This window comes from Hippocampus zosterae, chromosome 2 (assembly GCF_025434085.1).
Source record: "Hippocampus zosterae strain Florida chromosome 2, ASM2543408v3, whole genome shotgun sequence".
Lineage (NCBI taxonomy): Eukaryota > Metazoa > Chordata > Actinopteri > Syngnathiformes > Syngnathidae > Hippocampus > Hippocampus zosterae.
The window spans coordinates 2,865,166-2,888,793 of NC_067452.1; the positions used below are offsets into that span (position 1 = coordinate 2,865,166).

Below are 23,628 nucleotides of genomic sequence, written 5' to 3' on the forward strand. Positions count from 1 at the left end.
GAAAACGATAGTTCAGCGGTGCAGTGGTAGCGACCGAGCGAAAATAAAACGTCTCCAGTGTTGTCATCGAACCAAGTGTAGTCATCCGAAATGATGTCTACACAAAACCGTAGAGAGACTTCTGCGCAAGAAGGACCAACAGAATCAACATAGCCTGACTGCTGTGTTCAAAGCAAACTTGAGAAAAACGAAGTTCGCAACCATGGCTTAAATCCACTACTGGCTGAGTACTAGTTTACCTTAGATGTGCACTTTATAATTTTATACTGCTCTGTTTTGATTCCATTAAAAGAGCTGTTAAAGTAGCTGTTGTGTGACAAAATATTTTTTTTCACTGTTGTTGATGGTCAGCAATATTGTGTGAGAGATTATGTGTGAATAACTGCTCCAAGTAAAAAATGTTCATGTAAAATTGAAAATCAAAATTGTTATTTCAGTAAATATTTGCATTTTGCACATAGAAAACTGATTTATGATTCCATGTTGATGAGAGCATTAAAATGGGGAAAAATAGGACAAAAAAAATATAAAATGAAATTCAGAAACGATAAAAAAATGCGTGAGTAATCACAATTATTTTTGGTTCATTTGAGTTAATTATGACAGTTGCATTTTTAATTAAATATTTTAATCGTTTGACAGCTCAAATATATATACATATATACACTGAAAAAAAAAAGTATCATCTCACCCCTCGGGTGGTGTCCGTCCCTCATTCAGCTCGGGTCCTCTACCAGAGGCCAGGAAGCTTGAGGGTTCTGCGCAGTATTCTTGCTGTTCCCAGCACTGCACATTTCTGGACTGAGATGTCAGATGTTGTTCCCGGGATCTGTTGCAACCACTTATCTAGTTTGGGGGTCACTGCCCCGAGTGCTCCGACCACCACAGGCATGACTGTCACCTTGACCTTCCAGGCTCTCTCCAGCTCCTCTCTGAGCCCTTGGTATTTCTCGAGTTTCTCGTGTTCCTTTTTCTGATGTTGCCATCACTTGGGACCGCTACATCCACTACAACGGCTTTCCTCCGCCCTTTATCTATGACCACTATATCAGGTTGGTTCGCCATTACCATCTTGTCAGTCTGGATCTGGAAGTCCCACAGGATCTTTGCTCTGCCATTCTCCACCACCTTCGGAGGTGTTTTGACCTTGGGGTTTCCAGTCCATACTCCGCACAGATGTTTCGGTAGACTATGCTAGCCACCTGGTTATGGCGCTCCATGTAGGCTTTCCCTGCCAGCATCTTACACCCTGCAGTTATGTGTTGGATTGTCTCAGGTGCCTCTTTGCACAACCTACACCTTGGGTCTCTTCTGGTATGGTATATCTGTGCCTCAATGGCTCTGGTGCTCAGGGCCTGCTCCCGAGCAGCCAGGATGAGTGCCTCTGTGCTGTCCTTCAGGCCAGCCCTCTCTAGCCACTGATAGGACTTCTTGAGATCGGCCACTTCAGTTATGGTCCGGTGGTACATCCCGTGTAGGGGCTTGTCCTCCCATGATGGTCCCTCTTCCAGCGCCTCATCTTCTGTTCCCCATTGTCTGAGACATTCCCTGAGTATGTCATCCGTTGGAACCTTCTCCTTGATGTATTCATTGAGCTTGGATGTTTCATCCTGGACAGTGGCTCTCACGCTCACTAGTCCCCGGCCTCCTTCCTTTCGGCTTGCGTACAGTGTCAGGGTGCTGGATTTGGGATGGAACCCTCCATGCATGGTTAGCAGCTTTCGGGTCTTAACGTCCGTGGTCTGAATCTCTTCCTTTGACCACCTTATTATTCCTGCAGGGTATCTAATCAGTGGCAGGGCATAGCTGTTTATTGCCCGGGTCTTATTCTTGCCATTGAGCTGGCTTCTTAGGACTTGCCTCACTCGCTGGAGGTATTTGGCCATAGCCGCTTTCCTTGTTGCCAGTTCGAGGTTGCCATTGGCTTGTGGTATACCGAGGTACTTGTAGCTGTCCTCAATGTCTGCTATTGTTCCTTCAGGGAGTGAGACCCCTTCAGTGCGGACTACCTTTCCTCTCTTAGTCACCATCCGACTGCATTTCTCAAGCCCGAATGACATCCCGATGTCGCTGCTGTAGATCCTGGTTGTGTGGATCAGGGAGCCTATGTCCCTTTCGCTCTTAGCATACAGCTTTATGTCATCCATGTAGAGGAGGTGACTGTTCATAACTCCATTTCTGAGGCGGTATCCATAGCCTGTTTTGGTGATTACTTGACTTAGGGGGTTCAGTCCTATGCAGAACAGCAGTGGGGAGAGTGCATCACCTTGGTATGCCACATTTGATGGACACTTGGGTAAGTGGCTTGCCATTGGCTTCAAGTGTGGTTTTCCACATCCTCATCGAGTTCGCAACAAAGGCTCTTAGGGTCCTGTTCACCTTATACAACTCCAAGCATTCAGTGATCCTTGTATGTGGCATCGAGTCATAGGCTTTCTTGTAGTCAATCCAGGCTGTGCACAGGTTGGTACGTCGGGACCTGCAGTCTTGTGCGACTGTTCTGTCAACCAGGAGCTGATGTTTGGCTCCTCTGGTATCTCTACCAATGCCCTTCTGTGCTTCGCTCATGTATTGATCCATGTGTCCACTTATCTTAGCCGCAATAATGCCTGACATGAGCTTCCATGTTGTGGAGAGACAGGTTATTGGCCGATAGTTGGATAGGACTGCACCCTTTGAGGGATCCTTCATGATCAGGATCGTTCGCCCTTCGGTTAGCCATCCTGGGTGAGTCCCTCAGCAGCTGGTTCATTTGGGCTGCTCGGCGCTCATGGAGTGCTGTGAGTTTCTTTAGCCGCTCATGGAGTGCTGTGAGTTTCTTAAGCACTGCATATATATATATTTATACAGTGGCTGGCCGTGCATTTCAACCTTAGGCCTTCAGTGACGTCACATACATTAACACAATACAGTATTGGCTCGTCAAGCAGCACTTAATTTCAGAAGCATTTAAAACCAGCAAGTATGCATTCACAACTAAGAGCAGGAAACTAAATTTTTCATATAAGACACCAACCAAACAATAACAAAATAAAGTATTCTTTGAAAATAAAGTAAACAGATCATTTGCATTTTGAGAATCGGCTATACAGCAGCAAATAACTGACGATTGAACGAACTTTCGTGCCGTTGGTGAAGGCCCTCGTTATCGAGGAATGCGGCCCCCAGGACATGGCGACGGCTCCTGGTGCTTGTGTCTCGGATGACTGTGGAGGCCCAGTCTTCCCCGGAAGCCCTGCCCGCAGAATTGACAGAAGTGGGTTGGTGGGCCGGGCGATTGCCGGGCCCTCTCCTTCCTCCGCGCTCGACGGTACTCCTCCACAGCGACGCGTCGAGTCTCGAGGATCCGGACCCCGGCCCGCACAGCCCCACGCCAGGCCGCCCGATCCGCGGCCAAGTCAGCTCACTGTGCCGGGGGAATCCGGCACCGCTGAAGATGACCCTTTAGCTGGTCTTTGAATCGTCTTTTCGGGCCACCGCGGGGACGGGTACCCTCCAGCAACTCCGCATAGAAGAGCTGCTTCGGGAGACGGTCGTCGCTCATCCGCTGGGCCAGGGTGATCATGGCCTCGATGCTCGTGAGGCCAGCCCGGGTGAGGATCTCATTATTGGTCACTCTCTCCTCTCAGGAAACGTTGAGGAGAGGGTCTCGAGCCTCTTGATGTTGCTCCGGTAGAGGGTCCAACATTCGGCGCCATAGAGATGGGTCGGGAGAACGACAGACTTGTACACCATGATCTTCGTGTTGGTGGAAATGGTGTGATTCCCGAAGACCCAACGACCGAGGAGTCCAAAGGCTGTGTGGGCTGCCTGGATACGTAAAGTGAGGTCCTCCATGAGGCCGGCATCCTCCTGGATAATGCTGCCCAGGTAAGGGAACGCCGAGACCTGCTCGATGGGTTTGTCGTCGATGGTGATTTGGGGTGGACGTTGGTTCAGGGTCTTTGTCTTTTTGGTGTTGACGTAGAGGCCAAAGGTCCTGTATGCCGCGGCAAAGCCGTCCGCGATGAGGTCCCCGGAGGAGTTGGAGACCCCAGCATTGCCATCAGCGTACTGGAGTTCGCTGACGGCCGTGACCATGGCCCCCCGCCTGCTCCTCAAACGGCTGAGGTTGAAAAGCGACCCTTCAGTTTGGTAGCGTAGAGTGTATCCGTGCTCCTGGACAGGGGTGACGTGGTGGATGAGCGCGGCGATGTAGAGGCAGAACAACTTCGGCGCCACCGTGCAGCCCTGTTTGACTCCGGTCCGATCCGGGAATGGGGGAGTCATTTCACCCTGAGTCAGGACGTCATTCCGTCGTGAAATATCCGGATGAGGGATATGAATTGGGGGGGCAGCCTTGACGTTCCAGCACTTTCCAGAGTGCTGCTCGGGGCACAGAATCAAACGCTTTGGCCAGATCATAAAAGATGGTGTGGAACTCCCTCCGCTGCTCCCGGCACTTCTCCAGGAGCTGTCTGGCGCAGAACACCATGTCCGCGGTTCTCCTTCCTGGACGAAAGCCCGCCTGGGACTCCGGAAGAACCCACTCAGCGAGACAGGTGAGTCGGTCGGCCAGTATACGACAGATGAGTTTTCCAGCAGTTGACAGCAGGGAAATTCCACGATAGTTTCCACAGTTGATTTTGTCGCCCTTCTTGAATATCGTGACGATGACGGAGTCCTTCAGTTCCCCAGGCACCGTCTCCTCGGCCCAGCATTGAAGGATGAAGGTGTGGAGGTAGGTGAGGAGATGTGCACCCCCAGCTTGTAAAAGTTCTACGGGGATGTCGTCGACTCCAGTAGCTTTGTTCTTCATCCTCCTCAGGGCTCCGGAGATCTCCCGGAGAGTCGGCAGGTCCGTCACCCAGTGTTGCACGGGGAGCTGGGGGACAGGATCGAGGAAGCCGTCTATTGCGCATGTCGGACGGTTCAGGAGCTCCATGAAATGCTCCTTCCATCGCTGGTGAGTATTATCCTTTTCCTGCAGGATTGTGCCGTCCTTTGCTTTCGCAGCCATTGGAGCACTGTGAGCCGGACCGATGATCTTCCTCGTTGTTTCGAAGAAGGATCTAGTATCGTGACGGTCAGCGAAACTCTGCATTTGGTCAGCAAAGTTAACCCACCATTGATTTTGGATCCTCCGGATCTCTCTCTGTGCTTCACTCTTGGCCGCCCGGTAGGCTTCTTCAAGTCTCTTGGAGGAAACGCAGTTCTGCCATGAAATGCGAGCCTCTCTCTTTCTTGAAATCAGAGGCTCAATTTCTTCCAGGTTTTCGGCAAACCAATCGGGATTTCTCCTCTTCTGGACAGCGAGGACCTCTTCCCCGGATTTGGTGAGCGCAGTTTTCAAGTGCTCCCAGTCTGAGTGGACAGTGGCAGGAAGGGTCCAAGGTTGAGTGTCCAGTTTGACGGCTAGGGACGTCTGGTACTGTTCGAGGACTTCGGAATTCTTCAGCAGCCCAACATTAAAACGTATCCTCTTGGGGATCTTTTTTCTTCTTTTCGCAGGCGCGATCTTCAGCCTAAGTCTTGAAGCTACCAGCCTGTGATCGGACCATCCGTCATCCATGGAGCGGATGGCCCTGGTGACCATGACGTCCGATCAGTCGCAGATTCGGGTAAGGACGTAATCGATCAGGTGCCAGTGGCCCGATCTTGGATGTTGCCAGGTGGCCTCGTGCTTGTTGGCCATCCGAAACAGTGTGTTGTGTATCACCATCTCCGTCTCTGCGCAGAGACCGAGGAGTAGTTCTCCATTTTCGTTGCAATTGCCACGCCTTCCTTCCCCAGAATCCCTCCCCAAAGCTGATGGTCCCGGCCCACCCGTGCGTTGAAATCCCCCAGAACCAAGAGCTTATCCCGGGGGTTGACGCGGAGGAACAGGCCACGCAGCGCGGCATAGAAGGACTCCTTCGCCTCCTCCGAGGCATCCAGGGTAGGTGCGTAGGCGCTGATGATGACAAGGGATTGGGATTGACACAGAAGTAGGGTGATGGACATGAGTCTCTAAGAAGTTCTTACGGGGATGATGTTGTGATCCCTGACCAGACGTGACTTAACGCAGAACCCTACACCGTCAATTCTTCTCTCCTCCATAGCTCGTCCGCTCCAGAAGAAGGTGTACCCGTGCCGAGGCTCCTCGATCTGCCCGGCACCAGGGAGACGGGTCTCGGAGAGGGCCACTATTTCCAGGCCGAGCTTCTGAATCTCCAACTTTCAGGTGAGCAGATTTATTTGATACATGTTTTATATCTTTGTCATTTTATTTCGTTACCATTAATTTAATACTAATGAAATAAAATGACAAGAACAAATGTAAAATAAAATTACATGAAAATTTACTCACCAATGTAGTGCCTCTTCACTGAGCTGCAGATCTACGCGAGTGTCCCCAAACGTTTTTAAACGCACCGTAGTTTGTAAGCGCGCAGCCGTGCTCTGATGTTTCCTTGCTGCCTTCGTAAAACAACTTAAATGGGTACCGTATTTTCACGACCATTCGGCGCACCGTGTTGTTGGGCGCAGTCTCAGTAAGGGGTGCTATTTCTGTATTTGACACATACACAAAACGCACTGTATTATTGGGCGCAGCCAGGCATTGTAAAACATACGCCATCTTAAACATACGGCATGCATGCACGCACGCTAAAAACACGTTTTTAAAAAGGCAACGGAAGCAAAACCGAGTTCGGTTGTACTTTATTTAGCCATTTTACAATGTACTCACGTTTTTCTCTTCCCCTCTTACACGCTCACCTTTCAGTCATTGGCGACCGGTACCTGCTAGGGGCGTGCCTTTAGCGTCCTCTTACACGCCCACCCTTCACTCATTGGCGACCGGTACCTGCGAGGGGCGTGCCTTTAGCGTCCTCTTACACGCCCACCCTTCACTCATTGGCGACTGGTACCTGCGAGGGATGTGCCTTTGACGTCCTGTTACACACCCATTCTTCACTCATTGGCGGACTTCTGCATGCCTGTCGTCACTCACTCCGCCGATTCTCTATGTAAACAGTGTGTTGGCCAGAAGCGCTCTCAGTCATGCTTTGGAACTTGGCTCATACATGAGACGCCCCGCATTATAAGGTATCCTGTCCATTTTGGAGAAAATATGGTAAACCCAATGTGGCTCCAAACACCAAATCGGTCCGTTGGAAGCAATAGGCATTCCCAGCAGTACCATTTGCACCGTTTCTCAGAGGCTGTGAGTCACGGGTACCGTTCATAATTGCTCGTCTGAAAATGACGGACAAACCCTTTTCCTTGCTGGGACAGGCTAGCTAGCGCAGGAGTTGGGCGACCTCTTCGCACAATATCCAGCTTTTCGTGGAAGGTCCATCTTGAAAATTGTGTGGAAAGTAGTTGTGCAACCAGATCAACGTCTTCTTATTCGGCCATTTTGGTTTAAAATGCAGTGATCGCTCCCTCTAGCAGGCGCTAATCCAATCACAGAACGCGCACGTCCAGTCTCGACGTAAGCCCTGCGAGCTGGCCCCGGTGCGCAGACTTGCGATCTGATTGGCTATTGCAACCTGACTGTGTCCGTTCATTTACAGCGCAAAGGGGCCTGCTCTGTTTAATCTGAAGGCTCTGAGCAAGTTTAATTTATCTGGCAACACAACTAGCTGAAATATGATTGGTTAAAAACCAATAAATAAGTTATTTATGATCGCACTTGAATGCGCCACTCGACTTCTCTCGACATCCTTACACGAGGAAGTGACGCTTCCTCAGGTTGACGAAGATCAAATCTGAGACAATGGGCCATAGTCGGAAAAAGGTGGAGTAACCTCTCAAGGTCGTGGATGAGATTCTGCCCAAAGTGGAAGAGTTTAAGTATCTTAAGATAATTAAGATGTCCTTTATTTGTCCCACACTGGGGAAATTTACTGTATGGATAAGGTGGCAGTGCTAATTGTAAATAGCACTGTTTTTCACATCATTTAATTAATTTCTTTTTTTTTTATTCAGCAGTCGGTAGGAACGAGCGGTGGTATCTCTCCTTCTTGCAGCGCGGGGGTAACAGTCTCTGGCTGAAGGAGCTACCTCGTGCTGTCAGGGCGGGCTGGAGGGGGTGGGAGGGACTGTCCATCATAGCTTTTAGCTTAGTTAGCATCCTCCTGTTGCCCACCTCCTCCAGAGTGTCGACGGAGCAGCCCAGGGCAGAACTGGCCTTCCTGACCAGTCGCTCCAGTCTCTTTCTGTCCCTGGGCGATATGCTGCCTGACCAAAAGACAATGCCATAATGGATGGCCGAGGTCACCACAGAGTTATAGAAAGTCTTAGGAGTGACCCCTTAACCCCAAAAGACCTCAGTTTCCTGAGTAGGAGTCTGTCCTTTCCTAATCAGGGTGTCCGTGTTAGTAGACCAGTCCAGTTTGTTGTTTAGAAGAACACCCAGGTACTTGTCGGAGGTCACCCTCCTCTCTATGTCCATACCCTGGATGTTCATCGGTGCTGGTGAGAACTGTTTCCTGCAGAAATCCACAACCAACTCCTTAGTTTTCCTAAGGATGACCTGGAGGTGATTCTGCTGGCACCAGTCCACAAAGTCCTTCGTCAGTCCCTTGTACACCCGATCGTCCCCGTCTGTAATGAGGCCAACAATCGCAGAGTCATCGGAGAACCTCTGAAGGTGGCAGTTTGGAGTGGCGTGTCTGAAGTCCGAGGTGTAGAGGATGAACAGGAATGGAGCCGGAACAGTCCCCTGCGGCGCTCCAGTGCTGCAGAGAAGCCTGTCCGAACCACAGCTCTGCACCCTCACGTACTGCGGCCGGTTTGTGAGGTAGTCTATGATCCATGCTGTGAGATGGTGGTCCACTCCGGCGTTCTGCAGTTTGCCTCCCAGCAAATTGGGCTGGATGGTGTTGACGGCACTGGAGAAATCAAAGAACATGATTCTCACAGTGCTCCCAGACTTCTCCAGGTGTGACAGCACTGAGTGGAGTAGGTAGATAATGGCGTCTTCCACGCCGATGCCAGGCTGATCTTGGCAGTCTTGTAAAAGAGGGAGGGTAGGATGGAGCGGGAGATCGACAGGCGGATCGCTGGAGCACCTGCTGTGATGTGTCCCTCTCTTGAGATGAAGAAAGAGCTGAATGAAAGGTAAAGCTCTCGATTTACCAGTCGATCTATGTTCCTAACCTATGGTCACAAGCCGTGGATCGTGACCGAAAGAACAAGATCCCGGATACAAGCAACCGAAATGAGTTTCCTCTGCAGGATGTCCAGGCTCTCCTTTCGAGATAGGGTGAGAAAGCTTGGTCATCCTGGAGGGAGTCAGTCAAGCCTCTACTCCTCCACATTGAAAGGAGCCAGATAAGATGGCTCAGGCATCTGATTAGGATACCCACTGGACGCCTCCCTGGTGAGGTGTTCCAGGAATGGCCCACCAGCAGAAGGCCCCGTGGCCGACCCAGGACACAGTATCTCCCGACTGGCCTGGTCACACCTTGGAATCTCTCCGGAAAAGTGGAAGATATGACTGGAGAGACGGAAATCTGGGCTTCCCCAGTGAAGTTGCTGCCTCCGGGACGCAACCCCGGATAGGTGGTTGAAAATGGATGGATCGATAAATAAACAGAATCCACTTACGGTATTTGAAAATAATGTTCAACTTATATTCAATTGACCACACTCCAAAGACAAGATATTGAATGTATTGAATATTCTGACTGATAAACTTATGTGTTTCTTGCAAATGACTTAGAATTTTAAGATAAAATGTCCTTTATTTGTACCGCATTGGGGAAATTTACAGTCTACAGCAGCAAGATTGGGTAGAAAGAAGAAAGAAGAAAAACAGTCCTATGGCTGCAACATGTTCCAAAAATGGTGAAACGGGTGGGGGGACTGAGAAAAACCTGTTTGGAACATCTCACAGATGACAGGCTTTGTGGGAATAGGTGGGTGTCCTGGTTGGGTATAAAAGCAGTTTACCTGAATTGCTCAGTCATTCACAAGCAATGATTGGGACAGGTTCACCTCTTTGTGAAAAACAGGGCGAGAAAATAGGGTTTCTACAAGGGTTAAGGACAATGCTCCTCAATGTACAAAAGCAAGAAATTTAGGGATCACATCATCTATGGTCCATAATATCAAAAGATTCAGAGAATCAGGAGAAATCAGTGCATGCAAGCGTCAAGGCTGAAAACCAACATTGAATGCCTGTGAACTTCGATCACTCAGGCGGCACTGCATCAAACACTAACATCAATGTGAAAAGGATATCACCACATGGGCTCAGGAACACTTCAGAAAACCTATGCCAGTAAATACAGTTCGGCGCTACATTCGTAAGTACAACTTAAAACTGTACTATGCAAAGCAGGTGCCATTTATCAACAATACCCAGAAACACTGCCGACTTATCTCGGTTCGAACTCATCTCCCATGCATAGATGCATATTAGAAATGTGTTTGGTGGTCTAATGAGTCAACATTTCAAATTGTTTTGGGAAATTATGGACATCGTGTCCTCCTAGCCCCAGAGGAAAAGAACAATCTGGACTGTTATCGACACACGACACACAGTTCAAAAGCCAGCATCAGTGATTGTATGGGGCTGTGTTAGTACCAATGGCATGGGAAATTCTCTCTCTCTCTCTCTCTCTCTCTGGATGTTGTAAGAACATCCAATAAAACACAAAGAAAAGGAGATGTAACACAGTCGTAAACATTACCCTGTCTCAGCTTTTTTGGAACGTGTTACAGCCACAAAATTCATAAAGGTATTATATTTGCAAAAACAATAAAGTTTATCAGTTTGAACATTAAATACAATAGTATTTGTAATGTTTTAAATTTAATAAAGATTGAACATTTTTGCAAATAATTGTGTTCCAGTTTTTTATGTTTAACGCAATGATCCAACCTCATTGGAATTGTGTTTGTATATTTAAATCCATTAGCCAAATAATCTTTTCTTTTTTGTTGTTTTCATAAATCAGCATCAGGCTCAAAAAAATTTCAGTTGAGCCCTACCAATATTAGCTGGTCATTCGCATTTGAGGTGACCCAAAGCTGCCTCCATTTTGGCAATAAGAGGCTCACAGCAGGAGCTTGACAAACAATTGCACTGTTAAATTATTCAGGTTGTGTCACCTCTTTTGCGTAATATTGTTTTTAGTGCCAACTGCGAGGTGCCTATTATTTTGTAGAATTATTTGTTTGTTTGTTTATCATAATCCTATGAATGAATTGCATTGTGGGTAACCTAAAAAGGCCATAAAATTTATCAAAATGTGTGAAAAAGTGGAAAAAAACTCTCGGTAGTCTGCTAAACCTAACAGGAAATCAGTCATTTTAAATGCTTTCAAATTTGAGCCAATTTTTGTGGTCTTTTGTAGAGGTCATATTTTAAATAACTTCTAGAGATTTTAGCCGATCAGCTTGAAACTTTGGGTTGTTTCATCGAAAGAAGTTGAAGATGAACAGTTCAGGAAAGTTAATTCCATTTAACACTTCTGCCCTGGCAGCGCGTTGTTTTCAATAGTAAATTTTATGCCACATTTTATGTCGTGAATCAGCCCAAATTGACTTGAATTATCCAGAAATCTACGACAGCAAGTTCTGTAATTATATTTTTAAAATAAATTATGGGTTCAAATTTTATGAATACAAAATGTATGAAGTGACAGGTGACATGAGAGATGCTTTTCATCAACAATATGTGACTAGGAATCCCTAGTAAGTGTTGCATAATGTTTTTAGACACGTCACTTCGGAGACAATCATCCTCAAGGCGGATGATAAGGACTTTACCAATCCCAGTAAATATAAGAAATTTCTCAAATTCGCACTTTGGATTATGTATGCTAAACATTAATATTAAATGTCTTTAGTGTAAAGATTATCAAGCTAACTTAAGATGTTAGAGCCCTGTAATATTAGCCTATACAGTCATACCTCAGTTTTCAACCATAATCCGATCCAGAAAAGCGAGTTGTTTGAAATACGAAACTATATTATTCTCCCATGAGTAGTCAAGTCAAGTCAACAGTATTTATAGAGCACTTTCAAACAGCCATCGCTGCATACAAAGTGCTGTACGTGGAGCGATTTAACATGCACAATAAAGAGTAAGATAAATCGGTAATAAAGGCGGTAGAAAGCACCAAACAGTAAAATCAAGAACAAATCTAAGTCATGCTGAGTCGAACGCCAAAGAATACAAGTGAGTTTTGAGGAGGGCTTTAAAGATGGGCAGCGAGGAGGCTTGCCGAATGTTCAGTGGGAGGTCATTCCAGAGAGAGGGACCAGCAACAGAAAAGGTTTGATCCCCTCTGAGCCTCAGTTTAGTTCTTGGTACTTCTAACAAAGTCTGGTCCACACACCTGAGGCGCCGGGCAGGTGTGTAGGGGCGGATGAGCTCAGAGAGGTAAGGTGGCGCGAGATTATTCAGAGATTTGAAAACAAAGAGGAGGATCTTGAAAATAACTGTAAAATGAATGGGGAGCCAGTGAAGAGATGCCAGAGTAGGAGTTATGTGCTCCCTCTTACGAGTACCTTTCAAGAGGCCAAAATAACCAAAAAAACAGTCAGATTTACGTAAATCACCACAAACACGTCTGCTCACAATGAATGTTACACACGAGGAAGCATCACTTCCTCGTCTAAGGTAGCCGAGAGGAGTCAAGAAGCGTATTCAGGTTTGCTTAGTTTGGTCGAAAACCGATTTTCGGTCGTAACCCGAGGCGTAAAAATCTAGAATTTTGCGGTCGAAAAAAACTATTATGTTGAGAACAGAGACGTTCGAAAACCGAGGTCTGACTGTATTACATAATTTACATCTTGTCAATGATGAAGCAAATTTAAGGTAGCGGGAGTGTGGAGTGGACGCTGAATGTTTTGCTCAGGCACTGAAAGGACTCGCTACAACCATAGACTGAGGCATCAAATTGTGTTCATTTGCTTTTCCCCTAAGCCGCAACAACTCTTTTCCCACATTTGAAAGTAAAGAACAGAGCGAAACACGGTGGCAGCGCGTGTGTAGAAATTGGCGACGTGAAGAGGGGGCTGGACGAAACGCTAGCTCGTTAGCACGGAAGCTAACCGCGGACGTTAGCACGGAAGCTAACTGCGAAAAGTCGCTACGCAGCTCGAACCCACGACCAGAGACCAACCAACCAAACGCCAGCGAGCGTGAGGGAGCCGGTAAACCCACTTGCCACGTTAGAAACACCCAGCAGCAAGCCTACTGGACACGTCACAAACTAGCATACAACCGGCTAGCAACGAGACCCGACAAAATGCCACCCAAACAGAAGCAAGACACAAAGCAGGAAGAGGATTCCCTGACCCTCACTCAAGTAAATGAATTACTCCAGCAACAAAAAGAACTTTTTACGGCGCTCTTGCAACAACAACAGGAAAATTTCAAAGGATTTGTCAAGATGATAATAGACTCAACAAACTCACGACTTGACACTTTTACCAGGGAAGTCCAAGAAATAAAAACCAGCATCAACTTTACCCAAAAAGAGGTAGACGACATTAAAAAAAATCTAATCTGTCAAACTGGCCATTCCAAAGACATGCAAACGGAATTCTACAAAGTATGTGACGGCATGCTTGTAATAACGGACAAGGTGGACTACTTGGTATGTGACGGCATGCTTGTATTAACGGACAAGGTGGACTACTTGGAAGGACAGTCAAGAAGAAACAACTTAGTAATTGATGGAATTGAGGAAAACCCGGGAGAAACGTGGACTGAAACAGAGGAAAAAGTTCAAAAAATCCTTAAGGAGAAACTGCTGATACAGGGGCAAATTGAGGTGGAGAGAGCTCACCGCACAGGAAGACAAGACCCTGGAAGACCTCGACCAAGGCCAGTTGTGGTGAAATTTCTAAGATACACGGACAGATCAAGGATCCTACAAAAAGCAAAATATTTAAAAGGCTCCAACATCTACATTAACGAAGACTTTACAGATGCCGTACGACAAAAAAGAAAAGAGCTCCTCCCAAAATTAAAAGCTGCACGTGACAGAGGGGAAAGTGCCTACTTAAGACATAACAAACTTATTGTCCACCCCCGCACCAGTACTCCAACACAACAGGCTCGAGTTCAACACCATCAAGCAGCATACTGAGAATTTTTCACCACCCGACAATAAAAACTCTGACCCTACTGAAGCAGGAAATTCACATACCAAAAAACATGGACTTCGAATCCTTTGATGACCCTTCCAACCCTTTGATGACCTCCAACCCTACTGACCACAAGACATTTGACCCTGACAACAACTTGGACCCGGACAATAACTTTTTCAAGACCGACCGACCGCAAGGCAGCCAGCGACGACCGACCGTGAGGGAGCCAGTGATGACCGCGAGGAAGCCAGCGACAACTGCAGGGAAGCCAGCGACCGTGAGGAAGCCTGGAGACAACCAGCCTGCGACCACCGTGAGGGAGCTAACGACGACCGCAAGGGAGACAGAGACGACCGAGAGGAAACCAGCGACGACTGCAGGGGAGCCAGTGACCGCGAGGGAGCCGGGAGACGGCGAGCCTGAGGCAGCCGGGAGACAACCAGCCAGCGCGCGTGAGAGAGCCGGGAGGCAGCCGGCCGGCGAGCGTGAGGGAGTCGGCGACGACCGCAAGGGAGCCAGTGACCACGAGGGACCCAGTGATGACGGCGAGAGAGCGAGCGACGACAGCGAGGGAACCAACGACGGCCGTGAGGGAGCCATCGACGACCGTGTGGGAGCGGGAAATTCACATCCCAAAAACATGAACTTCGAACCCTTTGAAGATATTGACTATAAGCCATTCAATCCCGAGAACAATTTGGACCCAGACAATAACTTCTTCAACAACAAACAAAGGGTAACAAACTCTGACTATTACCTGGATGAACAATTCAACACTAATATAAAATTGGAAAATGCACTTTCGGTAATACACTTGAACAGTAGAAGTCTCTATAAAAACTTCACAAAAATTAAAGAATACCTGACTAAATTCAATAAATTTAAAGTAATTGCCATATCAGAAACTTGGCTTGATGAAGATAAAACAACTGAAATGGAAATAGAAGGTTATGAAATGTTTGCAACTAATAGAGAAAACAAAAAAGGAGGGGGGGTTGCAATATATGTAGACAAAGCACTTAAATGCAGTAAAATCGAGAGATTGACAAACACAATAGAAAACCTAATGGAATGTCTAACCATTGAAATACACAATAAAAAGGCATCAAATATCATCATAAGTTGCATCTATAGGACACCAGGAACATGTATTGACACATTCAATAAAAAACTAACAGATATGCTCAGTTACTACAACGATAAGAAAACACGAATAATATGTGGTGACTTTAACATTGACTTATTAAACCCAAATAGACACAAAAAAACAACTGACTTCATAAATACTATGTACAGCAACAGCTTTTTCCCAGTAATCCTGAAACCTAGCAGAATAACAGTTGACACGGCCACATTAATAGATAACATATCTATAAATAAGATTGATCATAAAATGGAAAGTGGACTTCTCATTAATGACATGAGTGACCACCTGCCTGTTTTGGCAGTTTTTCATAATTATTTCGATAGAAAAGCTAAATCAACAACTCGTATAACAGAAATAAGACTAAGAACCCAACGTTCAATCGATGCCTTTAAGCAAGACCTAGAAAAACAAAACTGGACCGAGGTCTACTCAAACAAAGACCCAAATACAGCGTTTGAAGTATTTCAGTCTACCATAATCTCCTTATATGATAAACATTTTCCATTAACTAAAGTTTCCAAAAAGTATAAAGACCCAAGTAAGCCATGGATAACGAAAGGCATAGAAAACGCATGTAAAAAGAAAAACAATTTATATAAATTGTTTTTAAAATTCAGAACTGAAGAAGCAGAAAAAAATATAAGACCTATAAAAATAAACTAGTAAATATTATAAGAACCAGTAAAAGAGATCATTATCATGCACTATTAGAGCAGAATAAAGGTAACACACAAGAAATATGGAACATATTTAACCAAGTAATCAGAAATAGTCCTAAAAAAATGGATTATCCAGAGTATTTTATCAAAGGCAAAAATACTATTTTGGAAAAAACTGCAGAAATAGCAACTGAATTTAATGAGTATTTTGTCAACATCGGCAGTAACCTAGCAAAACAAATTCCTGATCCAACAGACCTGTTTGAAGTGGATAGATGCGTAGAAAAAAACTCCTCCACAATGTTCCTTACTGCAGTAAAACAAGAAGAAGTATCAAATATTATAAAAACGTTTAAAAATAAAAAGTCAACTGATTGCTTTAATATTGATATGACAATAATCAAGCAGATTATAGAATATGTAGTGCGACCTTTCACACACATATGCAACCTGTCATTCAAAGCTGGTATCTTTCCATCAAAAATGAAAATTGCTAAAGTTATTCCAATCTATAAAAGTGGAGAAAAACATCTGTTTACAAATTATAGACCAATATCACTACTACCACAATTTTCAAAAATATTAGAAAAACTATTTTCTCGCAGACTTGATAGTTTTATACAAAAGCATGCGCTGTTAAGTGAGAATCAATATGGCTTCAGAGAAAAACGGACCACCTCAAAGGCAGTTATGGAGTTTGTGGAAGCAATAGCCACTAATATAGACAACAAAGAATTTACTGTTGGGGTTTTCCTAGATCTAAAAAAAGCTTTTGACACAATAGATCACAGTATATTATTGAAAAAACTAGAAAGATATGGCATTAGAGGTGTAGCTTATAAATGGATAAAAAGTTATTTAGAAAACAGATATCAGTACGTGCAACTCAACAATAAAAAAAACCAATCAACTGAAAATCACTCACGGAGTACCTCAGGGGTCAGTGCTTGGTCCAAAACTATTCATCTTATATATAAATGATATCTGCAAGGTCTCAAAACTATTTAAATGTGTCCTATTTGCTGATGATACAACTTTCTACTGTTCTGGAATAAATCTGAAACAGCTCCTGACAACCGTAGAAAACGAATTAAACAAATTAAAAAACTGGTTCGACAGAAATAAATTGTCACTTAACCTGAAAAAAATCGAAGTCAATTGTTTTTGGCACAAGACCAATCAAACACCAAGCTAAAATTATGGTAAACTCAATTGAAATAGAAAGAGCGTATGAAACCAAGTTTCTCGGATTAGTAATAGACTCAAAACTATGTTGGAAACCACATATCGATAACGTAAAAAGAAAAATAGCCAAGACCGTAGGGATCCTCTACAAAACCAAGGAAGTGCTAAATAAGAGATCCTTGTACACATTATACACTTCATTATTATTACCATACATGACCTACTGTGTGGAAATATGGGGAAATGCCTGCAAAACAAACACACTCCCTATTCTCAAACTACAAAAAAAAGCAATTCGAATTATTAATAGATCAAAATATACGGAACCCACAAATCCACTATTTATCAAATTAAATACGATGAAATTTTATAACCTGGTTGACTTTAAAATCGCCCAATTAATGTACAAAGCACACAATAACCTGCTCTGCCAAAATATTCAGAAGTTTTTTGAAATTCGAGAAAGCAACTATGAATTAAGAGGTACCAACTTATTCAAAAAACTCAAAACAAGAACAAACATCAAGCAAAGAAGTGTATCTAGCAAAGGTGTTAATCTGTGGAATAATCTCGAAACGGACCTAAAAATGAGTAAATCGCTTGCTGATTTCAAAAAAATTCAAAAAAATAATACAAACAACCTACACCAATCAGAGTTAAAATGATAAATTCTTAACATTAAATATAATGATAAATCAGAACTAAGTTGATAAATAGAGAAAGGTATTGCAATATCCATTATGAATACAAGAGAAAATTGACACAAGAGTGCCAGGGTGAGGATGTATATAATCCCGATACAAACCAAAAGTTGTGAAAATATCACGGTTAAGGGTAAAGTATGAGCCTTAATGGAGACTTCTTCTTACTTTTTCTTTTCTGATTGATATAAAAATGATTTAGTAGATATAAACACATAACGGGGTAGGACTAGATACGTTTTTTTACTTCATCCTACTCCCTTGAACATAATAACTGTGTTGAATGAAGACTGATTTCTTTCTTTTACTTTTTTATCTACCTTATTTACTGTCAAATTATTACTGTATATGTTTTATGTTCAATAAACAAACAAACAAACAAACAAAACAAACAAACAACTCAGTGAATTGCACCACACATTGCCCATTGGCATTTCATACGTACATCGCGGTAATAAGCTTAAATTGCGCTGTGATATTTTCTCAGTCAAGCATCAGGATTCTTTTGCCCAGTTGGTTATGAGGGGATTGGTGAGATGACAACTGGATAGCACGAAAGCTCAACAATGTCGGGTCAACAGTTGACATTCTGTCAACACCAGTGGCGGATGCTGGTCTGTCAAGGAGGGGAAGCTCAATTTCGGGCTGCATCATAAAATGTGTCTGTTTATTTATACGTGAATTCTACTCTCCACTCCTTTTCAAGAAAATGATCTGTGACCCTGTCATACCAACAAGGAGTCTTTTCCAGGGATTTAACTGGGGTGATACAAGTCAGTCTGCGAACACAAGCAACCACAATAAAACACACCAGAAATAAAAGATGAATCTGTTGCTCGTCGTTTTTTTAACGAAGAGAGTGTCGCTAAAATTTTTAGAATAAGTCTCCAGCATTTCTAAACATTGAAACACACTAACCTTTAGCAATGTGCCAATGTGCCAACAATCATAATAATGGATGACTTGGGTCCAATTCTCCCTGATCCATTTCCCCACCTGGCGCTGGCGCTGCCCGTCAGTGACGACAACTTTTGCATTGAAGCCTTCCAACTCCGAACGGCATCTTTTCAGGCCCTCCAGTTCCATTCCATAGCTTCCCCCAGTCTCGTTACTCTAAAGATAAGTTTAATATGCGTCATGAGATGAAAATAATTGTTATGTAATTATGCCGCATATAATCTACAAAGCAGTTCACTGCCTATGGGCTAGTCGCACAGTTTTCCAAGAGGACGTGTCATGTTCATTCGTCAACAAAGCAGCGCTGCCAACCTATTGAAATGTACTTCCAGAACAATTTGTCTGAATGCCATTATTACTCATCGCTGATATGAATAGCATCAATCGGGGTTTGCCTCGAGCCGAAAACTAGCGTCGCTATCGCTAGCTTCCCCTGTTCAACGTTGCTAGCGTCTTGAGTTAGCTTACGGCTAATGTCGCTACCTTCTACAAGAGTTGGCAGCTATGCTTTGACAAAATCATCAGCTCGTTTGCCTCGAGCCAAAAACTAACGTCGCTAGCTTCTGTTCAACGTTGCTAGCTTCTCGAGTTAGCTTTCGGCTAACGTCGCTACCTTCTACTGTTCATTCCACAAGAGTTGGCAGCTATGCTTTGACAAAATCATAATCCTCTATCCAAAAATCACACTTACTTTTTTGCAAATCCTTGATCATAAGCAGACCCGTTGAGAAAGCAGTGGCAGAGAACACTCGTCAATGATGGCGTGAAATTCATTCGCTTTGTGCGAATAAAAGATGTCCTTTTAAGTGCCCAATATCCTTCGACCACTGGCACAACTTTTCTGACGATTGTGAACAACACATCGCCACACACCGCCGTGGGATCTTACCAACAAGCAATGCAACAATGCTGTTCAATGGAAGGACTTCCCTCGCATCTCTCCATGTGACGTAATTTCCGAAGAAAAGCCTTTTCGTTGTCAAGGGCGTTGCTACGGGTTAAACAAAGAATCTGGAAGGGTTGCGTAAAGAAAAAAAAAACGAAAATATGCTTATAATTGTTCATCCATTGATATCGGTAGCTCCTTCAGCCAGAGACTGTTACACCCGCGCTGCAAGAAGGAGAGATACCGACGCTCGTTCCTACCGACTGCTGTCAGGCTGATGAATAAAAAATAACAATCTTAATAATAATAATGAATGAATAAATAATAACTGATGAATAAAAATAACAACCTTAATAATAATAATAATCTTTATCCATTTGTGTTCATATTGTATTTAATTGAAAGATGTTTGTTGTTTTTTTTTCTCTTTCTCCTTTCTTCTTTCTACATACATTCTTGCTGCTGGAGGCTGTAAATTTCCCCATTGTGGGACGAATAAAGGATATCTTATCTTATCTTATCTTATTACTCAAAAACATGGTTGGCCAACTTTACTTCACACTTGGCCATTAAAGCACAGCGAAGCTGCGGGAATGAATGAGAAAGGAGCCGTAAACAGTAAGAAGAAGCTGATTTGGAACAAAGGTTGAGCACGTTGTCGTGCATATTTAGTACACACAATGAAATTTACATTCATATATTTGATCACTTATTCTTTGACATTTTAGGGGAAGCTGAGCTTGCCATGCAGTCCGAGAGCAATCGCCACTGGTCAACACATTACATCAGGGGTGTCCAAACTTTTTGCCAAGGGGGCCAGATTTTATGTGGTAAAATGTCAGGGGGCCGACCTTGGCTGATATTCTTTACATTGAACAACAATATTGTTTAACAAATTTTAGTAAACCAGTCTGTTTCACATTTCCATTTTTATTTTAATTTCAACAATCTTAAGAATTTCTTTTGGTTCATTTGAAACAGGTATATCACATGCAACTGCTTATTCACTTGACTTTTTCTTAAACAGAAGTCTCCTGAGTGCAAATTGATTGATTTGAAACATAAAATGTATCACCGTGACTTTTCAATAGTCACAAAACCTTTGACTCGAACAATAGGGAAATGAACAAGCAATACACATATCCACAACTGCAAGGATCATTTGAAATATGACACATCAGTCAATATAAACACGGAGTGATGTCTTGTTAACTCGTGAGTGATGCCCTCTAGTGTCTAAATGCTATTACTCATTTAGTGAATGCTATTACTCATTTAGCCACTAGAGGGAAGCAGTACTCTATGAAACATCACTCATCAGTCTACGAGACCTCAGTCAATGCAACACGTGTTCCATTGCGCCCAAACTGCGGGCCAGACGGCACTGATTTTATGACAGGGGCCGAGGGCCGGATGAAATTCGACCGCGGGCCGGATTTGGCCCGCGGGCCGGACTTTGGACATGCCTGCATTACATTATCTTTATTCGTTTCCATCCATTTCAGTAATTTTGCATGTTTTTATTATTATTATTATAATTGTTATTAATATCCCGAGCAAGAAAAGTTACAGGCTTAACTGTTAGACTGAATACTGTAAACAAGCCAAAACTCAGTGGGTGTCATAACTAACAGAGACCAAGCCGGGGTAATGTTGTCTTAGTAAGGTACAGCAGCAAAATCACTGTCAAGAAGATGCGTATAGAACCTGAGATGAAGGTAAAATTAACTAGATGGGTGTCTTCAAGCAAGGCTCGTGTGTCATTACATTTCAGTCTGAAATACTTTCACCATTGTGTCTTATTTTACTAATTTTTCTTTCCCGCTCAGTAAACCACATGTGCCAAATCAACTTTTCCATCTTTTATTATGAAGCAAATTTGAAAATGCATAATTGAGCTTCAAGGTTTGATTTGTTGGGAGACGCGCTGTGTTCGTTTGCCCGTGTGCTGAGGGTGTGCTGAGGGTGTGCGAGCATTGCGCGATTGCGCATGCGCGCAACTTAGATGGAAGGTTGCTCGGGCCCCTTACAAATATTTAATGAAGCAGCCTTGGTTCTTTGTTTCAACCTGATTTGCAAAAATTGTGAGGGATGTGTAACAGCCCAAGACCTACCGTATTTTCACGACTATAAGGCGCCATCAAAAGTCTTAAGTTTTCTCCAAAATGGACAGGACGCCTTATGATGCGGAGCGTCTTTTGTATGCGCCGAGTTCCAAAATCTGACTGACAGCCGACACGCTGTTTATTTCGAGAAAAGGCGGAAGTGACTGTGGCCAGGCATGCGGGAAAGAAGTCGGCCAATCAGGGAAGGGTGGGCGTGTATATATACATATATGGAGAGGGAGAGAGAGAGAGAGAGAGAGAGAGAGAGAGAGAGAAGGCAGACGTGAGAGAGGACAGGCATGCTGGGGAGCAGTCCGCCAATGGGTGAAGGGTGGGCGTGTAAGTGGACGCTAAAGGGACGCCGCAAGCAGGTACCAACACCTCTATAGAGTGTGGCAATGTGCATTGTTGCAAAACAACTTTGGTTTTTGTTTCTAAGAACCCCCGAAAATAAATTCGACAAAGAGACACGCCTACGAAACTCAGTTCAAACTTCAAGCCATCGGTTATGCTTTTGGCATGCGTGCCCATCTCACAGCAGCGGTGAAAAACCAAGTCAAGCAAATGAACTCTGAGCTTGCCGTTATTCCCGTAGGCTTGACTAAAGAACTCCAACCGCTGGACATCGGCATCAACCGGGTGTTCAAAGTAAAGTTGCGAACGGTATGGGAACAATGGATGTTCAATGGCAAACACAACTTTACAAAAAGTGAGAGGCAGCGCTGGGCGAGTTACGCCACAATTTGCAAATGGATTGTGTCTGCTTGGACGAACGTGTGTGCTTGCACTGTTCGAGTTTTTGGCAAAGCCGGCATCATTTCTGTGGAGCCACATGGCAATGAGAGTGACTCTGACAATGAGAGGGAACGCGGGGTTTTTGATGGATTACGGTACTTGCACAATTGTTCAATTCTTTCTACCCACACACGTGCTGCCACCATGTTTCGCTCTGTTCTTTACTTTCAAATGTGGGAAAGCTTCACACGAGAGAAATGTTGACTTTGCTGTAGCTGCTCCTTCTTTCCGCTTGGCAATGCGTAGCAACTCACACTTTAGCATGTGATGCGTTCAATGACAACTGGGATGTGCAGTCCTCTGCTTCCGATACAGTGGATGAGGACTTTGATGGATTTCTAGGTGATGATTGATCGAAAAACGTGAGAACATTGTACGATGGCTAAATAAAATACACTCGAACTCAGTTCTGCTTTCGTTGCCCTTTTAAAAACGTGTTTTAGCTTTTATGTCTTGGCATTCTACCGTATGCTTCAAGCTAACGTGTTTTTAGCGTGCGCCCATGCATGCCGTATGTTTAAGCTGGCGTATGTTTTACCACTTTAAAACTGAGGCCAATAATACAGTGCGTTTTGTCTATGTGTAAAATACAGAAATAGCACCCATTAATGAGACTGCGCCCAACCGTACGGTGCAGCGAATGGTCGTGAAAATACGGTACATAAAAAGTCTCTCTGAGTCCGCCATTACCTTTGAAATTTTACCTGACTTTCCATTTTCCATTTGTCTCTTTTTCCACCATTTAGAGCGGCCATATCATATCGAACTCCCCAACAGATTTGATCTGATGTACTTCAAACTTGGGTTGGTGTTCATCTAAGGACATTGAAAATTAAGTTCCCAAAAGATTTTCATTTCATCATACGCCGCTGCCTTTTGCACACATTGTTAGACTTGAAAAAAACGGTTGCTTTTGATGGCCTAAAAATGCTCAGAAAAATCATGAAGGTCATGATATTTCCTCTTCAGAAAATATTGAAATATGAGGTGTTTCTTTGTTCAAGGTGAATGGAAGTACAACCATTTTGTTTTCAAGCTATGTTCATGCACAGTTTATTTTTGATCATGCACAGCCATTTCGTGTGAGAAATAATTTCCCATTTCCCCATCTGTT

At 44.2% G+C, this 23,628-nt stretch overlaps 2 protein-coding genes across 5 annotated transcripts in view; one reads left to right on the plus strand and one right to left on the minus strand.

The window, feature by feature from the left end:
* The window catches only part of LOC127596365 (uncharacterized), a 36,256-nt gene extending 20,333 nt beyond the window's left edge, over positions 1-15,923 (plus strand). The window contains exon 2 of the mRNA XM_052058762.1: positions 14,076-15,923. Within this exon, the coding sequence (XP_051914722.1) occupies positions 14,147-15,889 (1,743 nt within the window). The 5' untranslated portion in view covers positions 14,076-14,146 and the 3' untranslated portion in view covers positions 15,890-15,923. The remainder of the gene's footprint in view (positions 1-14,075) is intronic.
* The window catches only part of LOC127596347 (SRSF protein kinase 3-like), a 47,207-nt gene that overhangs the window by 14,983 nt on the left and 8,596 nt on the right, over positions 1-23,628 (minus strand). The window lies entirely within an intron of this gene.